General features: G+C 35.3%; 2 protein-coding genes across 3 annotated transcripts; one reads left to right on the top strand and one right to left on the bottom strand.

The window, feature by feature from the left end:
* The first annotated feature begins 717 nt into the window (after positions 1 to 717).
* LOC109040854 (uncharacterized) lies at positions 718 to 9,867 on the top strand. Of its 2 annotated transcripts, XM_019056943.2 has the most exons (6): positions 718 to 874; positions 2,319 to 3,871; positions 4,639 to 4,826; positions 6,026 to 6,143; positions 7,281 to 7,418; positions 8,405 to 9,507. In XM_019056943.2, the coding sequence occupies exons 2-6, from the start codon at positions 2,338 to 2,340 to the stop codon at positions 8,542 to 8,544; spliced, it is 2,118 nt and encodes a 705-aa protein (XP_018912488.2). In that variant the 5' UTR covers positions 718 to 874; positions 2,319 to 2,337; the 3' UTR covers positions 8,545 to 9,507. The 2 variants fall into 2 exon arrangements, with proteins under 2 accessions (XP_018912488.2, XP_072156722.1); XM_072300621.1 differs by lacking the exon at positions 7,281 to 7,418 and having other exon boundaries at positions 8,405 to 9,867.
* A 1,704-nt stretch (positions 9,868 to 11,571) lies between these two features.
* On the bottom strand, positions 11,572 to 26,988 carry LOC109040792 (myotubularin-related protein 10-B). Its single transcript, XM_019056858.2, has 13 exons — positions 26,571 to 26,988; positions 24,628 to 24,688; positions 23,522 to 23,658; positions 22,916 to 23,071; positions 22,331 to 22,455; positions 21,414 to 21,548; positions 20,502 to 20,696; positions 19,899 to 20,044; positions 18,514 to 18,660; positions 17,658 to 17,830; positions 16,142 to 16,312; positions 15,321 to 15,524; positions 11,572 to 14,489 (listed from the first exon to the last, which is right to left on the bottom strand). The coding sequence occupies exons 1-13, from the start codon at positions 26,646 to 26,648 to the stop codon at positions 14,286 to 14,288; spliced, it is 1,932 nt and encodes a 643-aa protein (XP_018912403.2). The 5' UTR covers positions 26,649 to 26,988; the 3' UTR covers positions 11,572 to 14,285.
* Between the last annotated feature and the right edge of the window lie 972 nt (positions 26,989 to 27,960).

Genomic DNA, 27,960 nt, shown 5'->3' with positions numbered 1-27,960 from the left:
TAGTTTTCAGAACTAAATTCGCCTGAACTGCCCTCGTGTTGACGAGGTCTCAAAAATAAAAATTTTAGTTCAATATTGGAATTTTTGTATACACTAGAAGCCCCTTTTGGAAAATATTGTTGGAGAATCCATGATGATTACTAATCTGTTGCTGAAATTTATTCTTTTGATCAAATATAGGAGCGAACGGCAAGTAATCAACTGGACATTTTCAGTCTGTAAAATCTCATGTTATAGATGAGGGGCTTGAAGTAGGTAATAGATCGATGCTTGAAGGACAAGGTGCATTATAAGTGTCCAATTTCAGTAATGAACACTTTATTTGTGAATCGTACAATACAAAATCTCATATTCTACCTGTTACTATGGAAAATAAATGTTTTTAACGAATTCTAAAAATTGAAGTTGTGTGAGTCAATGTGTGAAGCTTCATATTCAGCCTTTTCTTTTAAAAATGTCAGGACGTCACTGTCATGATTGGTAAGTCGCTATGTTGACAGGATCATAACTTTGTTTTTTGGTCATATCAATTTTTCCAATTTATGCACTAATCTTATCAAGAATACTTGTAGTTGAATTAAGAATGCATTTGATCCCAAAATGTGTGTGTGAACCAATGTGTTCTCCACCCGAAATATGTAGAAATTCCAATATAATCTTTGTTCATCTCAGCGCGAATGGAAATCACATGTTGTGCGGAAACGGGCGGATCATAATTTACCGGAAACGGAAATGAACGGAATGGTCCTTGATTATCGAGTGTGAACCCCACTCCTCATATCCGGTTTATAGGTTATCACATTCGGCCGGTGTGTGTGGTATCCGGGGTGGTGTGATTAATTAATTTTTCCGGAGGCACAAGACAATAATCAAAGTAAGTATGCACTGGATCCGTTGATTTTCCATTATTTTCAGAAAAGTCACGATAGCTCGCTAATCTCATCCACTTCTTACCTCATTCTATTTTCTTTGATAAATTGACTCTTTGTCTGCTTGCTCGGATCTGAGACTTAACTTTCCTTACCGCAGGAAAAGATGTTCTAAACGTTACTTAAACTAGTTTAGATCGCCAGCCTGCTTTCACACATGACAGTTACAGTATCTGCACAAGCAAATGATGAAGTCAATCTTATCTGGATCGGGGATCCACCCAATTACAGAACCAACATTTAAATTCAAATCGCGCGGTGAAGAAACAAAATTTTAAATCGGTTCCCTCTAGCATGAGTATCCCAAGAGCCAAAATGTCAACTGTACAGGAGATACAGAAAATTGATTTGCCATGGCTAGCATCATAATTTTGGCTTGAATTTTGGCACATAGGTGTGGAATATAGTTACTAAGTATTTTATACCTGCATCAGAGTCGCTGATTCAGCTCTCTGCAATGTACAACTGTCACAGACCCTTATTCTCGCAAAGCTCTTCTGAAAGAAGGCACTCCCTCATTTTTGTTCAACCCTGTGCTAGCGGCTGTTCACAGGTCATCTCCTTTGTCCTCTCCCACGAGAAGCTCAATTAATCATCAGTTCGTCAACTTTTTTTAACATCCTGCTCACTTAACCATACTCGACCAGCTGTATTTAAACCTCTATGGTCTGACACACTACATGTCATTATGTATCCAACCCCTTCTAGGAATTTTTGCTAATCTCCTCCAGAAATCCATCTTCTGTGCCGTCAGCAACATGTCAGTGCAGTCCTGTGCTCGTTTGCAAGACCAATCCACACAGGTCAGTCATTATGCGCACCTTTTTGAAAGCCACTTCTCCGCCCGGCCTAACTCGGCGGCACTCAATGCTACGTCACAATGGGTGCTCCCATAAGAAAGACATTGCAGGCACTCAATACTACGTCACTGCGCAGTAGAGTATATCAAAACTCGTCCTCGGGAATGACTGACCTGTGTAGATTGGTCTTGCTTGTTTCTGCAGGTGCTAAAATTTCACAAACATATGTTTCAATACTTTTCATCGTGGCACTATGAATTTTCCTTTTGTTCTCCTTATTATTATTTATTTATATTATATTATCACTGTATTATTTGTTTGGATTATTCCAAGGGATTTCATTCACCATCAATGTAGCCTTTCTCTCTAAGGTTCTTTCTCCTTGATGGCTTTATCCGTCCTTCCATCCTGCAGGGTTATCCACGGTCTGTACGTAAACCTTAATGTGTGGCCATGACCTGTATTATAGCCATGCACATGGCTCTTGACTCAAATGTAAAAATAAATTTAAAAATGAATAAGTGAATAAAATCCCTGCTGTATCATTGCTATGTTTCATCTATCATTCATTTCAATTTTTCTGTTATAGGATACTTACTGTTTCCAATATGGATCCTTCGACAAAAATCTGGAAAACCATTGTTTTAGCTGATGCCTCTTTGGAATTTGACAAAAATGAGCTCGAAGCACAAAAACAGCGTCTGTTAGAAGAATTAAAGCATACCAATTCCCAAATTAGTGATGCTTTGGCCACAAATGCTGAATTAAAATCAGGCATTGAGTCTGAAGACAAGGTTTTTCAATCCTTAGCTAGTTCAGTTTCCCTTCTCAAAGAGTCAAAAAATTCTTTGTCTAAAGAAAAAAATGACCTCTTGAAACAACTTGAATTGCAGCAAATTAAAAACCATGAGGATAAGAAACAGCAAGATGCAACAATCTCCTTTTATGAAGCAATGTGGGAGAAAAATCTAGCCCAGTTTCATAATATACCTTCAGTTAAGAGAAAGCTACAATTAGAGACAGAAGTAAAAAAGCAAGAGATAGAATTGCGAATGAAAAAAAAAGAACTCGAGGAAACATCCAATAGCATTAAACAGTTTGTTGAAATAAATGAACGGCGGTGGCAAGTGCAATGCATCAAACTTGCTCAAGCCTGGGCCAACAAGGAATCAGAAGTAAAAAGAAATGAGCAGCTTCATAAAAAACTAAATGATTTGATGAAGAGAGCAGATCATCCGAAAGAAAAACGTGAAGCCACCTCGAAAGCACAAAAAGCAGTCAGCACTGTCCAAGTATTGCCCTATAAGAAAGGCACACGGGACTTATCAGCACCTCACAGCAGGTTTGGTAGGCTGCAAGATATATCCTTAGACTTCTCACCCTCAGGCATTGATATGAAATTGAAAGAATGGCAAAAAAAGCGAGAGGCTGATAACTATCGACATTTTAGTTTCTCTGTCAATCAAAGTAATTTGCAAGAATCTGCAGATAATAATACAAATGAATTTGTTCAGAGTAATGCACCTCACAATTCCAGAAATGTTGCATCAAGAATTCCAGTATTTGATGGGGCAAAGTTTAAAGGAGTAAGCCCATCCCTCATCAATATGAGGCAGGAAAGAGTGTCAAGACTGGAAATCCATACTCCGAAAATTGCCAAACCTAGTGAAATTATGTCGCCTAGAAACTCAAGAATCCCAATTTCTAACAGTCCCATGAACCGTGTGAAAGAACTCACCTCTTCAGATAGAACCAAAAACGCCACTCTTATAAGAGGTAAAGGATTTTCTCAAGGATTGTCGGCAGCTTCAAACGTATCTCGTTCTCATGCATCAACTGCTTTAAAAAAATTACCCACTACCATTCAGAGACAGGTGGTTCCTTCCTTGCATTCTGCCACTCCTGACTCATCCAAGAGGAAATTTGACAGCAAGAGTTTTAAAAACAAAGAAACTCCACAAAAATTTCCGAAAAAGGACATTTTCCCCAGCAGTGTAAAGCAACAAGAACGGAACATTCGTCAAGAAGTATCAACTATGCCACACAATTTTCATCGATCAAGAGAACAGTCTAATCAAGAACATCAGATAATTAGCAGATGTGAGGAAATGGATGGAACCCATGAAAATGAGACAGAAATTGGTAAATCACTTTCTCCTAGTTATTATTTTCAAATTTTTTTTTTTTTTTTTTCCACGAGTTATGAACAAAAAGCATTCTAGAAATAGCGCTATTAAGAACCCAACTTTTTTCCAAAAATGATCTTACATGCTGAGAAGAATTGCAGGTAGGACCTATAAGTCAGTGCAGCTATCCATGCTCAAACTTTTACAAGAAATAACTGCCTAACAAGAGAGCGAGCTGCAATTTTGTCAGCAACACCCTACCAGATAATATTTCTTGGAGTTAGGTGCGTTTTCACTAGATTGAGATACTGCAAAATCAGCAACATTTTTTAGCAATATTTGTTGAATGTCGTGAATACCTACACTGATACCGAGTTAATTTTCCTCTATAGCTTGAATGTCACTGTAAATATTCTCTGGCAAATATTACCCAACAATATTCAGCCACATACTTGCCAAATTTGCGAAGCAATATTACTTATCAAATGAAAATTTTTTATTGCATTGAATTGAAATTTTATTTGATTATATTTTATTGCATATTGCTACTTAAGCAGGTGGATGGATTTTAGGATGGATCACAAGTTATTAGTATGCATTGAATCTTTCAGTTATCAAGTATTTTGGCTTCTAGTCATCTTCTCTCTTAATTCCAAGTATTAATTTATCATCATTTTTCTTCAATTTCAATACACTGACAATTTTTTAGTCACTTCTCAAGAAAATCAAGTAGTTTTCAGATATGATGAGCTGTTAGATAATGAACTCAAATCTCACTTACAGATTACAGCAGCAGCCTCCATGGATCACTCAATAAAACCTTCACAGTTGGAGGTGCAACCATGGTCAACAGAGAGGAGAATACATCGCTCCGATCTTCGACCCCAGTAGAGCCAGGACATAGAGATGAAAACTTTGACGAATACAGAGTCGACAATTCCCTACCATCAGGTCCTATGAATGAAGAAAGGGTAAGACTTTAACTGGATTCTCCAGTTTTAATGATTAAAGACAAAGTCTCAAATTTCCTTTGCATCACCAAAATGCCCAATCCCTGACCATTGCAAAACCTTGCATCCTTATTAAAGTGTTTGAAATAATCGGGCTCTATATTTCATCTCTCCACCTGTTCAGTTTAGGTTGGCACTTTTGTTTAAAATAAATATGTAGCTATTATTAAGGCTAAAGTTAAAACGGCTTTTAAAGACGAAAAAGTCTAAAAGCTCTTCTCTGTACAATGTTTATAAAGTGCAAATAAAAGAAAAAAAAAAAAGAAAAAAAATTAAAGTGTTTAAAAATTTCCACCTCTATTGTATTTTTTCTGAAGAAAGACAAGCCCAGTTCATAACTTAAAATTTATACAGAATATTTTGCTGTCAGAGGAGAAAAATCAAGGAAGTTTTCAAGAATTTACGCCTACTACTTTTCTGGAAAAAGTAAAATCGGTTCGATTTTCTGAAGAAGCTCGATCTCTGGTGGTGACAGGTTTTTTCACACTTGAAAATCAGTCATTGTGGTGGCGCTTTTGCCACTCCAATATCCTATTTGTCCCTCGGAGGCAACAGTGCGAGGGCTGGACTTACCTACCTGGCATTAGTCAGTCTGCACTGTACAAGTCCTCTCCATAAGATTGAAGCTCCGAGCTACCACTTTACAGTCATTTTTCCCTAGAATAAAACTTCTTTTTTCATTATTATTCTTCATTAAGAACATAGAGAACTACAAAATGTTTACAAGTATTAACCCTATTAATTTTAACTTAATATTTTACTTCTATCAATTTTGACGGTCATTCATGAGTGGTAGAGAATAATTATTATTTTTAATCATTCTTACGCTGAAATTTTCTTCAAGAGTCCTCCAAAAAAATTTTCAGAGGTCATTGATGAAATCCATGAAAGTCTTTGATTTCGCCGAGTTTAAAATTGGTATCATGCACCATGATTAACAAGATTTCAAAATTTTTGCAACCTATATAATATTAAGAAGGATTTATATATAAACAAGCTTACAACCCTCCATGCATGCACTAACATGTAAATAAATCAAACTTTCTATATTTTTCTACCGTATGTTTTCTGGATTTGTACTCATCAGAGAATCAAGATAGAGCATTTTCACTGTTTCAGTCCATTCATTTGACAGTAAAATTTTTGCCTTTATTTTGCAGATTGATGGAACGGTGTCCAAGTATTTTAATCGTACGTCGGATAAAGAAAATACACCACCTGGAGGCATAATTGAAAAAAGTCCAACACCAAATCGAACTTTTCAAAGTGATGATGGAGGTAATCAATCATGTTTATTATCCTTAATGTTAACTAACAATGTTGCCTCTTTTGGGGCAAATTCAAATCTCTGAATGCTGTTGTTGGTTTGAAGGAGGTTGCAATCTAACCTCAGGTGAGGCTAATCGACCCCCTCTGTGATAGCATGAATACAATCTCTGTCCATTTACAGTGGATAAACCTTGTGCCTTGGAAGGTTAAATGCTGGAGGCATGTCCTCCGTCACCATCACCGAGGAGGGTAGACTTACAACAAAGGAGCTACTGGCTCCTATGCAGTGGTGATAAGGGGTTTCAACATGAAGAGTAAGAGGAGATAACAGAGCAGGCAATTTAAATTTTACTCAATGTAATGGGGGCGCACGAAGGAGGACAATACACATGAATTTAACGTAATAGTGCGAAAGAAGAGTCATTTTAAAAGTTGATTACAGGTGCGTGATAAACACTGTGATGAGTCACATATAAAGGAAACAGTGCAAAAAAAAGTCGAGTTAAGAGAGAATCGATTTTTTCTGAGATTTGAACATAGATTTATTAGGGATTATCTGATAGGAAGAAACAGTTATTTTTCATTAAAAAGCAATTATGTGTAGAGTTTTTCAGGGAAATAATTTGGGGTTGTTTTTCCTATGAAAAAGTAAAACATGATCGAAGATTTTTAAACACTGCTATGGAGTTTTGCAGTTTTTGTCCTCAGTCATCAATTTGTTGCCTCCTCTTGCAAATTCAATTTTCAAAATAATCTTTTCGCCAAGTAGCAGTGAACGCGATGAATAGCGATTTTATCGGTGGCACTTTATTGCGATATTATCAAATGAAAAATTGCGATTTATGGCGATTAAATCGCTATGCATCGCAATTTTTTGTTCATTAAAATCGCGATCAATTTTCGTCGATAAAATCGAGATTAAATCGTCATATATTGCGATTTTTGTTTCGATAACATCGCGATAAATTGCCGGGCAATAAAATCGCGATTACATTGCAACAAGATGGAGGATAATTGCTCAGATGTTGATGATCCTAGCGATTTAATAGCCGATTAAATTGCAATATATCGAGATTTTTCTGTTGAAAAATGCTACTTGGATCGCCCCTGTTAAAGCCTCAAATGCTATGATTTTCTTTTTCCCAGAAATTTTGCCAAATGAAAATGCAGATGATGCATCAATCCTAGAAAATCAATTTGATACCTCAGCTTTGGATAATAACTATAGTTTTCAAGCAATTTCTCCTCCCATGTCTCCTCTTCAAATGGATGATGATATTTCAGGTAAAGCAAAAGTTCCATTTGATTTTACTAGTTTTGTGTCTAATTTTTTTACTAGACTCTCTGATGAAACATCTGCCTCTCAAGGAAATTGTAGATGCAGAGGCAAGACACTAGATTGCTCTATTTGTTCAGAAAGGCTTACCATAATCGCTTGCATATAAAATGCAATTCATCTGAGATTTTGCCGGCTGAGATCTAGGATGCATCTTATCTGCAAGAATTTCATAAATAAATTTTTACCAAACATGACATTCATGCATGAACTTAAAAAATTTTCATATTTTTTAAGCACTTTCATGGTATTTAAATCTAGCCGTGAGGGCTGTGACAGTAGCGTAAAAATATAAATTGCCCTTTTGAATGTTTCTGTGATATAATATTGATAAATTGGGGCTCTAATTTACGTTGAATACATATGAAATCCAGTAGTGTGATTGGTTCTTTCCTAGCGTTCACAGTTTGCATGAGAAACCTGAGGAGACCTTACTTTCTGAATGACCCTCATAAATTGCAACTCAAAATACTGCTTTTCCAAAGTTACTACTTTTTATGACTTTGGTTGATTTAGAATTTGGCACTATCTTTTTTCCCCCACCCAAAGTTTCTCAAGGCTGTAAAAATTTGGCTGAAGTATCAAACTCCAGCTTCATCAATGATAATCTTATCAATGATGGCTAACATCCAAGGAAGGAGTAGTCATAAACTATTGGGAGTAGACAGATTTCAATTGACTGACTCGAGACGGGAAAAAATTATTACCAAAAAAAAAAGTTGGTAATAGTTTTGAGTTTAATCAGCTGCACATTTTCTCTGTCAAATTGAGTGAAACTTTAAAACTTCTTTTTCTCGGAACAATCTTGATGTGACTTGGTTTTCCTGTATCAAATTTGGTCCAATTATCCTTCTTCTTTGTTTTCGGGTTCATTGCTTGTTGTAAGTCCTGGTGGAAACTACTTTTAATTTTTTTTCACCCGTCATTTTTTCAGGGGAAAATTTTTCCAAGGACCTCAATAAAGAAGGAGATTCCTCAGATGGTGAGCGGAGGAATGCCCAGACAAGATATATTGTTGACACTTTCTCTTTTACCTCTCAACCCAAGAAGAAGCCATTAAATTCCTTATTTTAATCCTAATTTCTTCTAAAGTTTTTGGAGCTCCTACAAAATGTACCATGAGGGGACCAGAAGCAGCTGAACTAAATTAAAGTAAAGTGACACCAGAACTTAACATAAAATAATGTTCATAGTTATAATCCCAAGATCTCTTTTCCTTTTTTTTTTGAGGGTTTTTATTGTAGTACTATTTTATTATTTCATTATATTGTTTATTCAAATATTTTTATCCAAAGATATCCAAGTGTTCTTGTAAATGAAGATGTTTGTTATTAATTTCGTGAAGTTTAATTTCCATTGTTATCCGTATATTGGTTTTTCTATGTAGTTAGTAATATCCATAAATTATGGAAAAACGACTCTGTCTGGGTACTGAAGTCATAAAATGACCATTACTTGTAAATGTATCGTAACACCTCCTCTCAGGAGAAGACTCAAATATTCAAGGTAGATATCTTACCTAGCATTGCTTTTTAAATATGCCTACAATTTTTTTGAATTCATTACAGTGTTCAATAATGTAGCCGTCTAGCTTTTTCTTTTTTTGTCTCTCCAAAAAAAATTAATAATAATTAGAATTTATATTGTTCCTTTGTACCAAATCATTTTTATAACTACTTACCTATTGTTGCCATTATATCAAATTCAATTGTTCTTCCTTTAAAAAGTTATCCGTTCTCAGTGCATATTTCCACCATCTTCTTAATTTTTTTTTTTTTATATCATATTATTAACATCGGTATACTAGATGAATTAAAAAAATTAGTTTCTTTCCAAAAAATGTTGCTTTTTTTGTCCTCATAATTTTAAAAAAACCTCATACCTGTAAAAGGCGCATTCAGGCGACTCGACAAGCAGCTTACAAACATGTAATTGTATTCTCGAATTGCTGCATGTAGCAAGCGCTGATTGCTAAAACTTGTCAAGTGGCTTAACGAGCTGACTGAATGTGTCTTTAGTTTGTCAAAGACACACTTCGATAAACCAACTTTAACGTATAAAATGACTTATTAAGTCATCGCTAGATCAATTGGATAGCATTTGGCAGAAAAGAATCAAGTCCATTACAGTGTTTTTAAAATCATGTAACTCTTTCTTTTTCTGGAAAAAACCCCAAAGTTAGAATAGTTTTCATTTTTTCATTAAAAAATTCTTAATTTTAGGTAAAAAAAAAATTCTGCAAGTCTCATCATTGTAATGCATTCACTTTCCTTTAAGGTGAAGAATTTGCACGATTTTGAAAACACCACTAGTGGACATGGTTTTTATCTGCTGAATGCTGTTCAGTTTTAAGTCCAGACCATTAAATTGTTGGAATATTTTAGGAATTCGCAAACGCATCAAAAGGTTTTCTCTTTCAATCTTGAAGGGGTGAAAAAACTTCCAATAGATTTTTCCAGATTTTTCCATTCTGCCCATTAACTATGGGTTTCTGTTTAAGTAGAATGTTGCGTTTCTCTACGATTAAGTTAACAAAAAACAACCATTTCAAAAAGATGAATTTTATCATAAAAAAATATAACATTAGTAGATCTTACATTACACATGATAAATATTAAAAAGATTGAAACAGTCTTTTAGCCTGCAGAAGCTCTTCTGTCTTAGAAAGAACGTTAAGGACTAAAAGAAATTTAAAGACTAAGTAAAAACAACACACAAAAACAGAAACAAGAAAGAAAATATGAAGCCTTTGTTGTCAAAACCTGCTAAACCCATCATAAAATTTTGGTACCTCTGTCCAAAACTGATTCTTTAAGGTGATTCGATGGACGCCATATTTTGTGTCAAAACTACATGCGATATATCGCATCAATTGGTTCTATTTTTTCAGCTACCTGTCATTTTTCTCGAATTTTGAGATCGCAATTCTGTCGTCAGGAGACTAAAGAATTCACCCACCAATTTTGACTAATAAATTCAACGTAATATAGGCGTGGTTTTTTTAGAGAGAAAATATCGCATTCAAAGGCAGTTTCGATATCAGTATCGAATGCGATATTTTTCTTCTAAAAAAACCACGCCTTTATTACGTTGAATTTCTTTGTCAAATTTGGTACATGAACTCTTTAGACTCATGACAACAGATGTGCGATCTCAAAATTCGAAAAAAATGACAAGTAGCTAAAATTATAGAACGAATTGATGCTATAAATCGCCTGTCACTCTGACACAAAAAATGGCGTCCGTCGAATTACCTTAAAAGGAGAACCAACATACAAATTGCTTGGAAATTTTCCCAGGTCCTCCTTCTACAGGGAAGCAAAATGGAGGAAATAGCTCAGCATGTACGTATTGATGGCTGAAGTCAGAAATTGCGCAACTGCCAGTGCAACAATGCGAATCTCTGCTCAAGTTTCATCCACTTGAAAGAAATCGGATTAACATTTTCTCTTAAAATTTGTTTGTGAATTTTTCCCACTCATTGAAATCATTTCCCTAAAAATTACAAGAATACATTTCGGTCCGTTCCCTTTTAAGAAATATTGTAATGGAGATTTTTACTTCAGCCATCAATATGTTTATCATTTTTTATTACAGAGTTAAAAATTCTTTGAGATACTTATGAACATCATGAGAATTATCTAGGCTTTAATACAGGCTTGTATCGCTGATCCTAATATCTGTATCGGGAAACTTATATCCTGATACAGATTTGTCCAGCACATGACGTACATGTCTTCATGCAAACTGCATACATCTACATTCATAGTTTTGAGGAGACATTTATTCACCATAAAAATCTAATGTACTAATATTTTTCTTGCTTTAGAATACCAATTAGTGAAAGGCACAGTTGAAAAATGCTGGAATTAATCGTAAAAAGGGTCATTACAAGACAGATTTGAACAGGAAAAGCAAGAAAGCCAAATTCGATTTTGAGATGTGTTTTAGTAGTCTATGGTAATTAAAGACTTCAGATGAGTTTAGAAGACACTACATTCAATTGACGCTGTCAGTTTATGATTACATATTCTGAGTAGACCTATTTCCAAAGTTTTCAGCTAAAAATTTTTATCAAGGAATGATTTTACTCCCCTTGCCTTGTTCTTTTTTTTTTTGTTGAAATCCTTGACACAATGTTTAAATTGACAGAAGTTTGGCTCTAGTAGATGATAATCAAATATATTTTTCCTGTCCAAAAAAAGAACTTTATTAAAATCCAGTGTAGAGTGTTTTAAGCAGTCATACTTTTTTCTAAAAACTAGAAGAGCACTAAACAAAGATAGACAAGGACACATAGCTGCAAGGATTAACCGTGATGCATCACAAGATATGCACATAAAACCTAGGGTTAGATTGCTTTACTACAGAAGCATATTCTATGGGTCTAAATACGACTTTATCCGACTGTAAATTTTCCTTGAAAACCACCTCTTGGTGCTACCACAACTGCCCTAATTTCAGAAAGTGAACTGTTCTTCCTGAATTAAGCAGCAAATATGGATAAACTTCATGGAAATTGGAGGATGATTGGCAAAGGACGTTGAATTCAATTTCTTCACACAAGAATTGTTTTTTCCTCTGAAATGAACCCCAGCTTGAGGGGATTTTGCTTAAATTTTTTGCCACAACATTCACAAATTCCTATGAAGTGATTTTCTGCTAAGAATTCCACTCATAATGAAATCAGAGAAAACCAGGTTTCTAAATGGGATGATTAAAGATAGTAGATGATAAATGTTAAGAAGAAAAATGAAAAATGCTGGTTAAAAATAAACTTATTTATAGAAATGATGACTGAATAAAATGCTTGCAACTTTACCGATTAAAAGAATAAAACAATTTCAAAACGACTTTCCTCCTGGGCCTTACTGTCTGTTTGTTTTCATGCATTTTTATGGAATGTTATTTATTACAGTTGAAATGCTATTATTTATATTTTAAAGTTAGTATAAATACAAGCCAAAGATAATGAGAGAATATATGAACTTAACAAAGCCCCATTTTTCTACAGAGACTATTGTTCAATGGTGAAAATAATTGAGCCCATTTTAGACCCATTCCAAACCTGGTATATTATCTATGCCGAATTTAGTGTTAACTCAACTTATGCACTCATCGTGTATGTTAAATACCTTGGTATTTTTTTGTGTTACAACTTTTACGCATGCATAACGGCAAATGCAGTATGTCCTATGCTGGAGCTGGAGTGCCTAAAAAACTGGTGAAATAAAAATTTAACAAGGTTCCTCTTTCACCAATTTGAAGAAGAAACAATCGTCCACTAATTAAAAATTTCATATAATTAATTATTGTACAGTTTAGATAAGGCAAATATGAGAGAAAAACTCTTGTTAAGGATCATAAAAATCAACACATCAGATTAAGAAGCTACTGACTGATTCAATAGTGACATCACTACAGGAATTTTCCATTAAGCCAGGTACCAGGTATCGTTTGACTAAATTTTAATTGAAACAATGGAAACCATCTCTTCCAATGCTACAAATGGAGATAAATTGACAATGATCACTCACACAATACATCTGAATCAGTCTAGTGAATCAGATTTAATTTCTACGTAGGATATTGTAAGTTTCCGGTCAAAAAATTCTTGGGTTGATACTTAAAATTTAAATGAGACTGAAATCTCAGTGAACATTAATTTCACAGTCAAGCCCCTTGAAGGTGCAGAGCAAAAGTTCCAAAAGCAGTAAAATACAAGAATCAAGATGGCGAATCTTTCAGCGCACTCTAGAAGTGCGTACATTTATTTGGCATGGACTCTACGCAACTTTACATCCTTCATTGGCACGAAAATTAAGTGACCTTTTGCGAATAATTATAGGGTTCTTTGGAGAGGGTTTTGCTGAATTTCAAAATCTAATTTTTTGACCTAATGCAACAAAAGTTAATGTACTTAAAATTCTGCCCTCTTCAGAGAAAGTGAACTTCATTGTCGCGCTAATGTTCTAAAAATTTAAGAAACATTTACCTTAGCTGCAAGAATTATTCTCAGATTTTTTTTTAACTTGGAACTTGGAACATCCTACATTAAGAAAATTCAGGGATATAGTAAATGAAGGAGTTAAGTACATTTTTCCAATTTGGGTTCAAGATAAACAATTTATATGCTTCAAATTATATTATGTCTTGAGGCATTAAGAAAATTGAACAAATGTGTGAAAATATAAAAATGATTTTAATAGATCAATACTTTTGCTTAAAAAGCTCTGAAATGGGCCATTTTCACAAAATTACTGAGTCAAACTTTATCAATTAGTGTTAGTCTTCATTCGATCCCTTTAAATATTGACTTTCCTTGGACAACAGAAAAAACTGGAATACAAGGAAACTCAACATGATGGAGAAAAATTCCTGTCTTTGAAAATTACATGATCAAGTAAGGAAGGCAACGAAAATAAATTTGGCTTAGTAAAATCTCTGTAACAATGAAATCAGATATTAGTCACTAAAAATAATAAAAAATCAATGAAAAACTAGGCCCTCTTCACGAGTTTAAGCCAAGCTTCCTTGTCAGTAATACACGCAAATTGTGATGAAATTATATGATTGACCCGGAGGGTAGTACACACATCCAATTACTCTAAAATGCAGGTCAAACGCTTAGGCATGACTTCAAAGCAAGGTAGAAAAATACATTTTTTTTTTACTCTTAGCTGCATCTAATGTAAAGCTTGACTGGCATCATAAAAATGAAGGTACTTAGGAACAAATTTCACAAATTAACTTTTTGGTTCGTTCACAGCTTACCGCTTGAAAAAATGATAATAAAAAAAAAAAACAAATTGGAACTAGTCACATGAGAAACTAATGATGGATTGAGAATCGTCAGTGGTATTCAGTGACAGGGTACTTAGCAAAAGAGAGTTCTGGTTTACTGAGTTTCTGGTGTTCCAATGGGTGAAAGGATAGAAGGAGCCAATCTGCTGTTTGCTTTCAACGGACATCACGCTGCTACCAGGTGGTAATAATAATTCTCTGATTGCCAAGTCAACCTAACAGCACATCGAAATTGAAAAAAAAAGAAGTAGGATCAGTTTTCAGAGGCGAAATTAATTTTAAGATAAAGAGAGAAAGTCTCAGAAAGAGAGTCCAGTCGCTCCTAGTCAGTTGCTCTGTGCCTATAAATTTCTCATTATGAAGAATGAACGATAGAATGGTCTTTTTCAAGGCATGAATTTAGATAGCGCAGTAATACTCTGGAAGAATTATAACAAAGAGAAGCAGTTTAAGGCTTGAGTTATTTCAACGAAGAGATAGATTTTCTAGATTATCAAAAGTGCAGTAAAAGGGTCAATTAACTTTACTCGATGAGATAATAACTCAAATTTACTTCTTCCTTGACTATCACTTATTGTTCTGAGAAGTCATGCAGAGAGTTAAAAGTGGGCATGTTCAGAGAAGTGGCGGGTGTGGAAAATGCATGATTTCTCTACGAAATATGGATCAAATTTAAAAAACTATAGCTTGTTGGAAAGCTGAAGATATGTGTGTTTTGATATTGGTTTTGTTTTTTTCCTAACATTGATAGTTCTTGAAAAACTTAATAGTTGAACTAACTTTGAAATCCACCCCTGCGAGAGCAAGAAAACAAGAGAGGTCATTCTACATGGAGATTCTTTCAGATAGAGGAACAATTTATAGAGACTCGGCAGTAAAAAATATGGTAAGTTTGCCACTTGCTAATCAATTTTACCAATTATTTCTTTGCTTCTTTGAAAAAATGCAGATATTCTTGGTTTTTTTTACAGGCGCACCAGCAGCATTAAATAACAGGGCTATTCAGCTGATAAGAGAAATGGGAAAATTTGTGGGCGATAACTTACCTGAGGTTTACCTCCTCCTTTTATTTCTAGTATGGGTAGAAATCGAAAATAGCATTGACTCCACAAGTGCAAACATGGCACACCTGATTTAACTTCTAAATGTTTTGGTGATTCTCTATATAGAGGATTTGAGAATGATGCAATATCTCTTTCTGGAAGTTGCTCTCCAAAATCCCACACACTTCGCAAGATTACTGGTGAAACCTGTAAAAAATATAAATTTTGAGGATAATCATCTGCGGTACAGTCTACTACACAAGGGTAAGTTGAACAGTCATATCTGGATGATTATGTATTACAGAAAGGTGAGACTTAATGAAGTTTGTTAAAAATGTCAGTTTTCTGCATCCTGATGTTGCTCCCACACCGGTGCAAAAAATACTTGAGCTTGCAGATCTTATTGTTAGCTCACATGTGGCTTGAGGACATTTTTGGATGAAGTTGTTGTTGCTGTAGTTTTTGAGACAAAAAATAAGAGAATCAGCAAAAATTTAAAAAAAAAAACTATGGCAGGGGTGTAGAAAGTTCTATAACTTCACATTTTTTGAGGCTGCTTGCACATTGCCGTCCACATAAAACTGCATGCTTCATTATTTTCCTCGCATTAAAGAATGCCTTACACAGTTTCCTCCACCAAAAGTACTGCTCTAGTAGTCCCTTCTAAAAAATTGCGTGTTTAATAGTGTCCCATACAAAAATACCTTTCACTTTCACATTTTTCCCCGTTTTTAGGTGCCTTTAATTTTCTCCTACGATTGGACGATTGAGCACATTCTCCCTTCAGAACTATGGTTGAAAGATGCTGTTCCCCACAAACTTACCGAAGAGGCTTCACTTCGCTCTTTTTCAGAGTCAAAGATAAATGTTTCAAATATTGGAATTAAAGATGAATCCCACAAGGTTGTGAGATAAATTTGGTTGAATTCAAATTCTAATGGATACTGCTGAAGAAGTTGCCAAACACAATCCAAAAATAGCAACCAGACAGGTGACTGAAAAAAAGAAAGAAAATGAAATAAAACAATACTTTGTTCAAAATATTTGAGCTAAACCGATGGAAAAACTGATTCTAAGATTCCAAAGATCTAGATACTTAGGCTAGAGAGGGAGAGTATGACAGTCTGGGTTTTTCAATGTAGGTAACTTTAGAACATTTTTTTAACTCTCGGTGACATAGTGCTTTCTGCGTATTCCCCTGTTTTCCCTAAGCTTACAAATTAAGAAAAAAATCTTGCAAAATAATTAAGCACTAAAGTAACTGCACTGAACTCAAATAATTACTTAGCACCACAACTGTACTGAGCCAAAAACTGATTAGCCAGATAAAGATCAGCTCGTGTATTAATTTTAAAAATAATTAAGACCCTTATCAGCCAGGATTGTTCTAGCAGAGGAAAAACCAGTGATTTCCCTTTCAATTTTCCTATCTTTCCTGTTTCTCTTGATATTTTTTCTCCTTGAAACTGTACAAAGGATGAATTTAGCACACATTGATACAGTTTGAGATATAAGATTCCATTTTAGCGGCTCTGGTGCTTGCACTAGAGCTGCTATTCCGGACGGTCCCAGCTGGGGAGTATCAACGGACCATGTTACATTGGAGAGACCGCGTGTTGGTTGAATGGGATGGGAATCGGCGCCATTTTCTGCTGTTTAGGGGGGACTGATTTTATTTTAATTGATATCTTTTTCCTGTGAGCGAATGCTATGTTGTGTAGTGTATTTTTGGAATCATGGTGATACTGTCAATAATTCAAAACGGGTCTGTGCTTTAATCTCGCACTGGAAAAAATGTACTTTACGTTTAAAATTTGAAAATTCAAATCTATAAGTTTTCGCGCTTTTTTCGAAGAATGCCGTGGTTGGAGCTTCCTAGTCATACTACTCGACATCAGCTGATAGCAAACAAAGGTTACCAAGGAAACCGTAAACGCGTAACAACTACCTACCGTCGCCAGAGCCGCTTTCCGACGCGAATGCGTTGGAGCTTCCTGCTTGTTCAGGGTTCTAGAAATGAGAGTAAAGAAAGCCACTAGATATAGCAGCTTTTGATACTCAGAGAATACCACAATTTTGAATCTACAGCCGTATTCCGTAGCCAAAAGTAGTTCTGGATCAGCATTATTTCCCATTGGTGAAAAGTGACTCCTTAGTAAGTAAAGAAATAATCAAAAAATTATATAACTTACTCTTGCAAGATAGAAGTTCTAAATAAAAAACTGATTAAATCTGGCACTGTAAACCCCTGCTACAAAAGTAGTAAAAATAGTTCGGCAAAGTCCCACCCCCATTAGCATGCACTTTCTGTACTTTTTATTGATTAATGATGATACTCACTTGCTGAGTATTAGATTTGTAGATATGGCCAAGCCTTATGCAGAAAGGGTGCCCCATGGAAACCCATTCTTTTTGGACGAGTGACTGGAAACCATTAATAGTTCGAAAGTATGGATCCATGATAATTTGAGTTAGACTAGCTATCACACATGATATATCTCGGCCGTCTGACTCTGAAAGCAATAAAATATGGAAATAATAGATTACAAATCAAGGGCAAAATAAAAAGTAAAAAGACTGGAGATAATTGCAAGAAATACTTTTTTTCAATTAGAAAATTAATACGCTCCTGTCACTAACATTGACAAGACTGATGAAGGACTATGATAGCATAATACAAAATACATTAATGATGGCTGTAATCATTGGATGTCCTTTGATATGACACAAAACCGTGAGGAATTGATGGACAGCTCTTTTCTTCCTAGTTAATTGTAATATCCTTGCGGCAATAGTGCCTGCAATTGAATGATATTTTGACAAATGTTCCAAAGCCATTTGTTTGTCATAGCATTTATTCAAAACAAGAAGCGTTTAGAAAAAGGAATCTTGGAGACAAAATTCAAAGGGAAAAATCTATATGAGAAATGTGTAAACGTTCCAATTTTCCGATTTCAAAGTATCATAATTTTGATAAACCAATACTCAACAAATGAACCTAACTTTATTTTAACTAAAAATTGAACCTGATGATTTTTCAGAGGGAAGCGAAATCATCTACTTGGTCATATTTGTTTGGAGTTAAAGAACAAGTACCCAGACTTTAAAGGCAGCTTACATATTTTACCACGCTAACGAAAAAATAATATGATCTTCAACGTAAAGACAAATTATTGATAATATGTAAAAGATTTACCTTGAAGAACAACCGTTATATCTTTGGCTAAATTTGATGCAGCGTTAACTGCCTTTAATAAACAATTTCCTACATAGTGTAACCATCTGGTACTCTCCAATGATGAATAGAACTGAGAATCCTGTTCCCAAAAATGTTTTTCATTATCTGTAAAAAAAGAAAAAAAAAAAAAAAATAGATGAGAAAAGGAAGGAAAATTACTTCTCTGTAAAATAATTTTTTGAGAAATTTCTCAAGACCTTGTCATCAAAAAAAAAAAAAATAGTAGAATTTCAGAAACTATCTTGGTAAAAGTTTCTTTGACTGTGCTGGCCAGACATACTTGGTACGGAAAATACCTAACTCAACGGTAGACAAAACATTCTATTTCCGTTTAAAGTATTTCAAAAGGGTATAAAGGGTAAAGCGTCTGTCAAACGGACATAAAGTTTTACAAATAATCCCACATGAATTCTTCATATCTGCAGTTATAAGACAAAGAATCATATGTAACTACATTTTCAGAGACATTCGCTTACACTAGCTGATAATTTTTTTGTGCAAAAGGCCCCCCTATTGAGCATGTCAAGAACAAAAATAAATCGATTTTTCAAAAATATTGATAAAGTTTCTTCGCCACAAACACATTGCCATCAAATTTCATTTTCAGATCAACACATGAAAATCATGTGCTTTCAGAGTAAATTATCAATTAGTTTCTGTCGAAAAATTCATTTCTTTTGTCATTTTTATTTCAGATTCATTTCATGAGTCATAACTTCAAACTTTCCGCTCCTAAAAAAAACCATAATATACTTGAAGTAAAACACACACTAAACGTTATCGTAACAGGCTCAGCTGATTGAAAACATGACAACCTCAATTTCAACGCTCCAGCTCAGTTGTTTAACATCATTTAGACTTTAAACACAGGTTGAGGAAGGAACATTCCTCCATAAAGAAACTCATCAAAATCGTTGGAGTGCGCAATGTGATTCGAGTTGACTCTGATTTTTCTTGTAAGAGGGAAAATTAAAATTTTTTGTCACTATTGCTAAATAAAAACGTTAATATCTTGGTTGAGAGTTAATGTCAGTAAGTTTAGTTGTGCAATTTGTATTTTACATGGAATTTTGAAGAAATAACACAAATCAGAATGCTTAATTATATGCCTTGTCCAGGGGTCTATTAAAACATCATTTCTACCTCTTCCCTTCCTCGTTTTAAGAACATTTTATTCTTAATACATAAACATTTTGAAGGACGATATATTTTTTTTTTTGGCCATGGCTAAGCTTACTCATCAATACATGGACTACATCATTATCAAGCGACTGTGGCAGATATGATTGATGATAAATCAACATAAAACCATTGCATTGCATGCTATAAGGAATATTACTCACCAGCTACGCACAGGTCTCTAAGTTTACAAAAACTGACTTGAATATGCCTTAAGGAGGGCATGTCTTTTGTGAGCTCTATTACAACTGGTTGCGTTAAACGTGGATGACTCTTCCGAACTGTTTCCAATAGAATATTTTCTTGCATTCTGAAAAATCATTCAAGGGTTAGATAGACAAAAAAAAAAAAAAAACCTTGTGAGCAGAATGGACCACTACACAGAGTAAAACATTAGGCACCATAATAAATGAGTGAGGAGCAAAGAAATTCATTGACAATTTTATTGAAGAAAAGAGGAAGATTTGCAAACATCATTTTGGGATTGAGAAAATAGATTACTGCTCAATAAATTGGGGAAGATTGCTCTTAAAAAGTCATTGTCAAAAGACTATACATACATCTATTATTAGTGAGACCGGCTTAACTGCTTACCTTCATTGCGCTGATACAATATGAAATAATTTCTCTATTCTACAATTAAAATTGACAAGATGAAGCTTTTTCTTCATTTGTTGGCTCAGTTTTAATTTTACATTTGATTGCCTTTTATAAAATAAAAAGAATTATGAGATCTAAAGAAACTATCTAAGTGGTGATCAACTCACCTCACTTTGTAGTGCAAGCTCTTTCGATCTTTTATTCTATCAGAGGCGGATACGACATCTGCCATTCTAACAAGAGCAGCTCCAGAATGAGAGCTCCAGCACCATTGCGGCAGCCTGCCTCCATTAAAATGAGGAGCAGCCTCCCTTAACTGTTTATCTAATATGGACGAACAAACAACTAGCCACTGGGGCGAACTGAAAAGAGATGACAAGTTCATTAATACATCGAGAGGAAAAAATTCAGCAGGGAGAGAAGATTTTAAGGCGAAAGGACCAAACACACTTTAAATGGCCCTGGAATTTCTAATCAGGAAATGAAAAGAGGAAAAACCTCGTTCCTTCCCAGGTTTTTGTGTGTTCGCTTAGCCTTCCTTTAATAGAGAATCACTTTTCGGCCGTAGTGCTTTTCAAGGAAAGAAAGACTTCAAACAGTCCTAACTAAACATTACTTGTGAAAAAAAGTAAAGTTAGAATCTTTTTTTCAAATGGAATTAGGCTCCAGGGAACAATGATGAAAGATACCATCAACCGCCTTCAATGCAAAATTCAGATCAAATCCTCAACGTCCCAGAATGGTTAGCTTGCCGGTGCTCGGACACAAAGTTCCCTGCACTATGTCTCCATTTTCTTCTCAACAGTGTGAGCAAAAGTCAACTTAGATAAGCATACCTCCCTTCTAGTGTCAAAAACAAGCCTAAAGGGTAGTTCAGGCAGTAGCTATTGTCCTCGGTATATCTGCACAATTAAGAACATGGGATGAGAAGCTGAAAAATTATCGGACCATTCTGGAACGTTTAATACTTTGCAGAGTAAAGCTACTGACCTGACGTAACTTTCATAGTTAACTCAAAACTTCCTCCTTAACACTAGCAAAACAATTAACTGGTTAGCATCGTTAGAAAAATTGAATACCTTTCCGATAATCTAAAATTCTGGTTGACAGTAGAAATCCTCCATCCAACACTAGCAGTTCGTGTTAACTCTTTTTCCCAGTCCACAGCTGTACGAAACATGGTAACTTGATGGTTGCCTGGATAGTATGGTACCCTGTGATACAACGTAAATAAAATTGTAAGCAATTAAACTGAAGGAAATATAATTCAACTTCCGAAAATGAGGAAAATGTTTACACCATTGAAAAATATTGCAAATAGGTGATTACTACCTTGACAGATTTCTTAGTAGCATGTAATTATAGCTCAAGTCATCATTAACCTTAAAATGCGGCAGCAATGAAAATAACGAATGTAAATAGTTCATAAGAGTTTAATAACATCTTCATAATTAAAGCGTTAATGGCTAAAAATGCACCTTTTAATAGCCTTCTGTACACTGATACTTGAGTGGTCAATTGACGAGTAAGTTATTCTTCATTTTTTTTTGTCAACAAATTGGATTCAACCATTCATCTTTCTGCAAATATTTCCTTGACTATCAAGAGTAAACTCATGAAATTTCAAGTTTTAATCTCACCTAGTTTTTTGTGAGAAAACAAGACACAAGAGGCAATTGGGCACTGTCTGATGTAGTTACACTGATTCTGGTAAAACGATTTTGTCCGATTTTGAAGAGGAAAATAGGACCACAAATTCTCCGTTTCATTGTGCGCTCACTTGCCAGTAACCTTGTTAACTCAAGGACAAACAATAAGAAGAGAAAAACTAATAATAAGGCCCAAATACTGTAAATAACAGGATTGTAGAAAGAAAAATAAGTATGTTGACAAAATATTGACTCAAAAGACCTCCTTTCCTCGAGAAATTAAAAAAAAACTGGAATACCGTGGTGATATTTTATTCACAGCATTCAAGTTTAGACAGTGTACTTACGTGTACTCAAAAGGAAAAAGAAGATGGTGTTGCTTTGGAAAGCCATGATGTAATAAGGCATTAGTAAGCTTTCTCCCGTGCCCTGGTGGTGAGAGTTTAAAACTAAAAGTCAAAGCTCGCATATCCTGAAAATTAGAGGTACGAAAAATGAGCAACAAGACAAGGAAAAATTCAAGCAAACTAGGACTAGATTGCAATTTGAAAAATGTCCTTTCCTAATAAGACAATTTTCTTCCTTCTCAATAAGTTTTTAGAGCACGGTCTTTTGGTATGAGACTGAGGTTCTCTTGATACAGGGGGAAAAAGCTCATTAAGATATGCTGTTTGACACAACACTGGTTATGACTAATCAGGAGGGTAATTATAGACACTATTGAGTCTAGTTGGACCAATCATCACCACAAAGTAGCTTCTGGACTTCTTACTTTCAGTTTGCCAGTAGTACTGGAAACAACACTCATTTCTCACTGCTCGTGAGATTCGATGAACAATAAGTAATCCTATTCTCATGGAATGACTTATCGTTAATTTGTATGTAATCAGAAATGATTATAAAATGAAAGACATGAATAAGATAGAACTTACTTTGCACAATACAAAAATTCCTTTCACTTGATCGGAGACACTTGATCCAGGAGTAAGCTTACGCTTTTTGCTACTGATCTGATACAAGACGTCAACATTTGATAATGAGACATCATTTGGACCCAGTAGCATGTTTCTCTGATAGGAAATATAATACTAGAACAAACAAAAAGACAAAGTCAGTTATTTTCCTAATTAATGCATGGCTTTGAAAGGTGAAAAGTTCTATTGTTTTAAACAGGTAAGTTGTAAAGGTACACATTACAAACAAGAATTTTCCTCCATTACTTCATACGCAATATTTCCTTAGAGAAATAGTTTTTAGATGATCTTGTATTCTTGATTGTGTGCGCTCGTGTCAAAAAATGATGATAGAGGATCAAGAAACTTCATCATCACAGTCTTTTGGAGAGAGACCGATAGGTATGTTTTTTTTAAACTATAGTCTATACGGCTTCACCGCACGACTAAAAAGGAAGAAAAAAAGATACATAGAGTATTTTCTGTATGACTCACTACCTAATGGGATCTCTCTTTCTTGAAATTTTGATTTAGATTTGTAAGTTAACGACGGAACTGTAAATAGGGGGAAAAAACATTACTTACAGTATTTTGTTCTTCTTCTGCTGTGATGAATGATAGTTTGAAGTTAGTAACTACAAGAACGCCCAACTTTCCATTTTTTTTATCACTCACAGGAGTGAAAAGTAATACACTATGAGCTTCTGCCACAACCATCTCGCCTGAAAAAAATAAAAATGTTAATGCACATCAAAGATAGTAGTCACTTGTACAAATGAATGCAATGATGTAAGATGTGATGTGTGATGTGCATTGATGTCAAATAATAATACTCATCATCTTTTTGCATATATCCACTGCTTGAGGCCCAAATATTGAAAATAACCCAAATTAAAGAGGACGGCAACCCTAAAATCGAAAATGACATAGTATTAAAAATTGAAGCAGGAAGGTATAGGAAGCAACATGCCTCTGCTCCGAATGAAAAATTCGCAAAATCGGCAGAGATATGAAAGATTGTATGTCTGACTGGTGACGGCATGCGTTCCCGGTGCGACTGCAGTTTGGTGCGTTTGCTGTCTGGCGCCGCGAAGTTGCCTTAATAGTCACACCTGAGCAAAGAAAAAAGAGTCGGCCAGGAACAAGCAAGATTGGAGCGAACTAATAACTTGTCGCGAACATGCGTCCGCCACTTGACACAGGAGACAGTATGCAGAGTGCAGACAGCAAAATGTGAGACGGAGCTCATGACGTCACAAGCTCAGCTGTTTTTTCGCGATAGTGGCTCAACAAATGCAGATATTCGCAACGGATTTTGGCATCATTGATTGCACACTTTTCTTCGTCAATTTAGTCAAACTTGTTTTTAAGGTTGCCGTCCCCTTTAAACCCATTAGTAGTCATAAATCTAAGTAGTAGAAATACAGGGTATGTATAGATTTCCCTATTTTTTCTTGAAGCTTCATCAGACTGACTTCATCTCATGAAGTAGGGGGACATCCAACTTGAGTCCGAGAATTCTTGACTTTAAACAATGTTTCATGTTTCACACTGTTGCACAAATATATTTTCACTGATTCAGTGCAAAAGAAGAGCAATCTTTATCGGGAGGCAATCTGATATGAGACTGACTGACTTAAAATTAGCATGAGATAGAAAATAATTCAAATTAATAGGATTAAGAAACTGACCAGGCAGCAACTTTGGAAGCAGTATTTCTGAGAATGATTCATCATTGCTGATGTCATGTGCCTGTAAAAGAAAACAAAATGTTACTTCACTTAGTTGTTCAAAAGAAAGGATTCATAAATTATACATGCAATTCAATGCGTAGCCTTTCTTAAATCATTATATAAACTTTCAGGGAATGACTGAATCGATTAGTTTGACAAATTCAATTTAGGATTCAAGCCAGGCTATTGATATTTTTGTTGGGTCAAGTGGAGTCTGCTTTTCTTCTGCTTCAACAGTCTGCGTCTGCTTCTTGTGAGCAGCCACAACAAGCAGCACTTTCAAAAACCATCCGGAACTTCATAAAAAGTCAAAGGCAGATACTCAGAGGTTTCCAACTCTCCTATAGGACTTCTTTGAGTAGTATAATTCTTACTTGGAGCGAAACAAGTCTTACAACGTAAGGACATCAGCGGACCGATTATTGAAATTTAAACCAGCCCGGTAAGACATCGAATTGCGATATATTGCATGGTTAAGATAGGGCTATGTCTTGTCGTGTCAGGCTGACATAGTTTCAATAATCGGGCCGCAGGAAAAACTCTCTAGACTGGGTCACATTTTTCACCGCTTTGTCCTACTCTATGTGTGGTAACTTGCCCTCTAACACAAAATCAGCCCCTGAGTCAGTTTCCAAACTCCAACCCTGGACTCTCATGCATCTATTATGCCGAAAGGTTTTACCTTAAAACTTCTGATGAAGGTAGACTTCTTTTGTATAAAGTTATAACAATGGGCCTGTTACAAACTTATGCTAGAGCAAAAATGGACATATTTCTATCAAATGGAACTAAGCACCAATTTGAGTTCCTTTTGAGCAATTTAGAATCCCGGATAGCGCGTTCTGTCAAACGGACCTAAGCGCCATGGAAAAGCATTGCGAGTATAGGACGGAATAAGCCGGACGCCCGATTCCGCCGCCAATCCAAGCCCCCCTCTACCTTCCTCACCCTATAGCGCTTAGGTCCGTTTGATAGAAATACGTACAAATAAGAGTTGTATTTATCGGTTCTACTTACAAAATTTGCGTTTTTTTGAGCTTCCCATTTCAAACCAATACTACGGCACAGGTGAACACATCGTTGGAGGAGTCGTTCCATTCAACCCTTTCGAAATAGCAGTACCCAACATAGCCGACACTTCCTCACACATACCCAAATTCGAAGCACATGGTCAACCAAGGTGAATCTTTACCAACACGAAGAAATCGTCAATGTAGGCACGCTGGGTTGTTAACAAATGTTTAGAATCTCGTCCAGGCACATGTTTCGGTGGATTGGTGTCGGCCATGTTAAATATTGTGTAGCATACTAGTCAAGAGGGGTTGGATAGAATGATACCTCTAACGAAATGTTTACTTGTGCCGTAGTATCGCTTTAGAAGCGGGAAGCTCAAAAAAACGCAAATTTCTTACACAGGTTATGAAGTTAGGGTTGCGTTTAAAACTTTGCTAATGTACTCATCGTGATTTTGGAAACATTAACGGGCAGAAACAACTCTTATTTTCGCTCTAGCAAAAGTTCGCAACAGGCCCATTAAGATTAAAAATGATACCTACTATGCTCCCGCAGTAAAGTGATACGTAAGAAATCACAGAAAGATCTACTGTGGTGCAGAATATGAACTATCCAAGCTGTCAGTCCTAAATAGAGAAAGTTTAAGAGTGCAATTCATAAATTGGCCTGGCTTAGGTAGATTCGTCCAGGAGTTGTTAGGGTTAGGGTCTGGAGCGATTTCATCATCTTCCAAGCTATGACCATAAATCATCGCTCCCATGCAGACCAGAGTAAGGACATGAGAATGCTATGGTGAAATCCTTGCGGGCAAATTTGAATGCTGATTCTACTTGTGGTGAGAGAAGAATACGTCCTTCCCTTTCAAAAAATGTTAACTTACTACTCACCGAAAGATTGGTGTCATGTAGTCCGATGTAACTTTTGAAACTGTTGTTAGTTTTGGTATCGCTCATAATAAAATTCATCGAGAATATTAGACTGAACACGGCAGGATTAGAGTTCTATGAACATCCGAACGAATTCAGTAGGCACCTCACATCACAAAACAGTTGACTGAAGGAAAAAAAGAACACAGCAGGACGAAATTGTGGAAACACCACTTAAGTAATTATTCGCAACTGTGGGAATATAGAAATTGTTATACAATAATAAAATTTGGAATTTATATCTACTGGAGGTTTACTTTCCTGAAGTACAAGTGTGAGAGAAAAATTAGAGACGGACTAAAAGAAAATATACAGAATCATCAATATTATTATGAATCATGATATGATATGAGATAACATAATAACTAAACATAACCTAAAAATTGGAGGCAGCATGGTGTTCATAAATATCACGAGAGAGCGCTGTAGTAAAACCGTGGCGGGATTTTTAACTGGGCTGCAGATTGATAGATTGATGTGGACCTAAAGTCCTGTGGACCCAGCGTTATTCTATCATCCTGTTGCTTACCTCTTCCTCTCTACTTTTCTCCCATGTAAAATCAGACTTAATAGGTTGCTATGGTACGGACGAAAACAAAGAGTAAATAATTGTCTTCAAATTTTGCCATTCACGTTTGTCAGCCAATGACTGTAAGAAACGAAGTGGGAGTTAGAACAGGTTTTATTCAGGATAATTCATTCAAAAATCAAAAATTTTCCATCATCACTTAAGAATTAATTGAATCTTTCAGTTCAAAAGTGACCCACCTCGGAAAAATGAAATTTATTAGGAGACGGTAAAAACTATGGGGTCAGGAAAGGAGTGTTTCCAATCAAAAGAATGAACATCGTATAAACCCGAGTTGAGTCATTTCCGAACTGAAAGATTCAATTTTCATTAACTTCCCTGCACCTTTTCTGAAAATGTTTTCATGAACTATCTACTTAAGCCCCTAAATTGTCACTAGTTTCATTGAACTCTTCAAGCACTACTTAATGTGTGCTGGTGAAATCATCATTTCGAGATGTGCCACTAAAAAATAGCAAAATGCTTTTTTTATCTTTCATACTTATGATTATTTTTTTTTTTTTTTTTTTTTTTTTTTTTGCATTTTTAATCATCTCTTGCAATTTGAGTTAGCGGAAAATCAAGCTCAGTTTTTCTTCAGTTACAATCGAAAAATATTCTCAAGAGTTCCAGCTTTTCTTTCAGATCCTGAGCTGATGGCAGCTCTCTGTAGTTTCATTTAATTGTTGAAAATTAACCGTTTCTGATAATCAAATGCATAAACTGTAAATTTTTTTACAATGAAAAAAAAATCAGCATTTTACTACTATCACAAAAAATAGT

Source organism: Bemisia tabaci, chromosome 5 (genome assembly GCF_918797505.1).
Source record: "Bemisia tabaci chromosome 5, PGI_BMITA_v3".
Lineage (NCBI taxonomy): Eukaryota > Metazoa > Arthropoda > Insecta > Hemiptera > Aleyrodidae > Bemisia > Bemisia tabaci.
Note: the sequence above shows the minus strand (reverse complement) of the source record. Positions and strands in the feature narration are given on the sequence as shown.

Coding starts and splice junctions, on each gene's coding strand:
- LOC109040854 (XM_019056943.2), top strand. CDS start 2,338: ATGGATCCTTCGACAAAAATCTGGAAAACCATTGTTTTAGCTGATGCC. Junction 3,872..4,638: donor TGAAAATGAGACAGAAATTG/GTAAATCACTTT, acceptor TCTCACTTACAG/ATTACAGCAGCAGCCTCCAT. Junction 7,419..8,404: donor AATGGATGATGATATTTCAG/GTAAAGCAAAAG, acceptor TCATTTTTTCAG/GGGAAAATTTTTCCAAGGAC.
- LOC109040792 (XM_019056858.2), bottom strand. CDS start 26,648: ATGAATTTTATTATGAGCGATACCAAAACTAACAACAGTTTCAAAAGT. Junction 21,549..22,330: donor CTTTTTCCTTTTGAGTACAC/GTAAGTACACTG, acceptor GTTGTATCACAG/GGTACCATACTATCCAGGCA. Junction 15,525..16,141: donor AGCGAAGTGAAGCCTCTTCG/GTAAGTTTGTGG, acceptor TATTTTTTACAG/GTTTCACCAGTAATCTTGCG.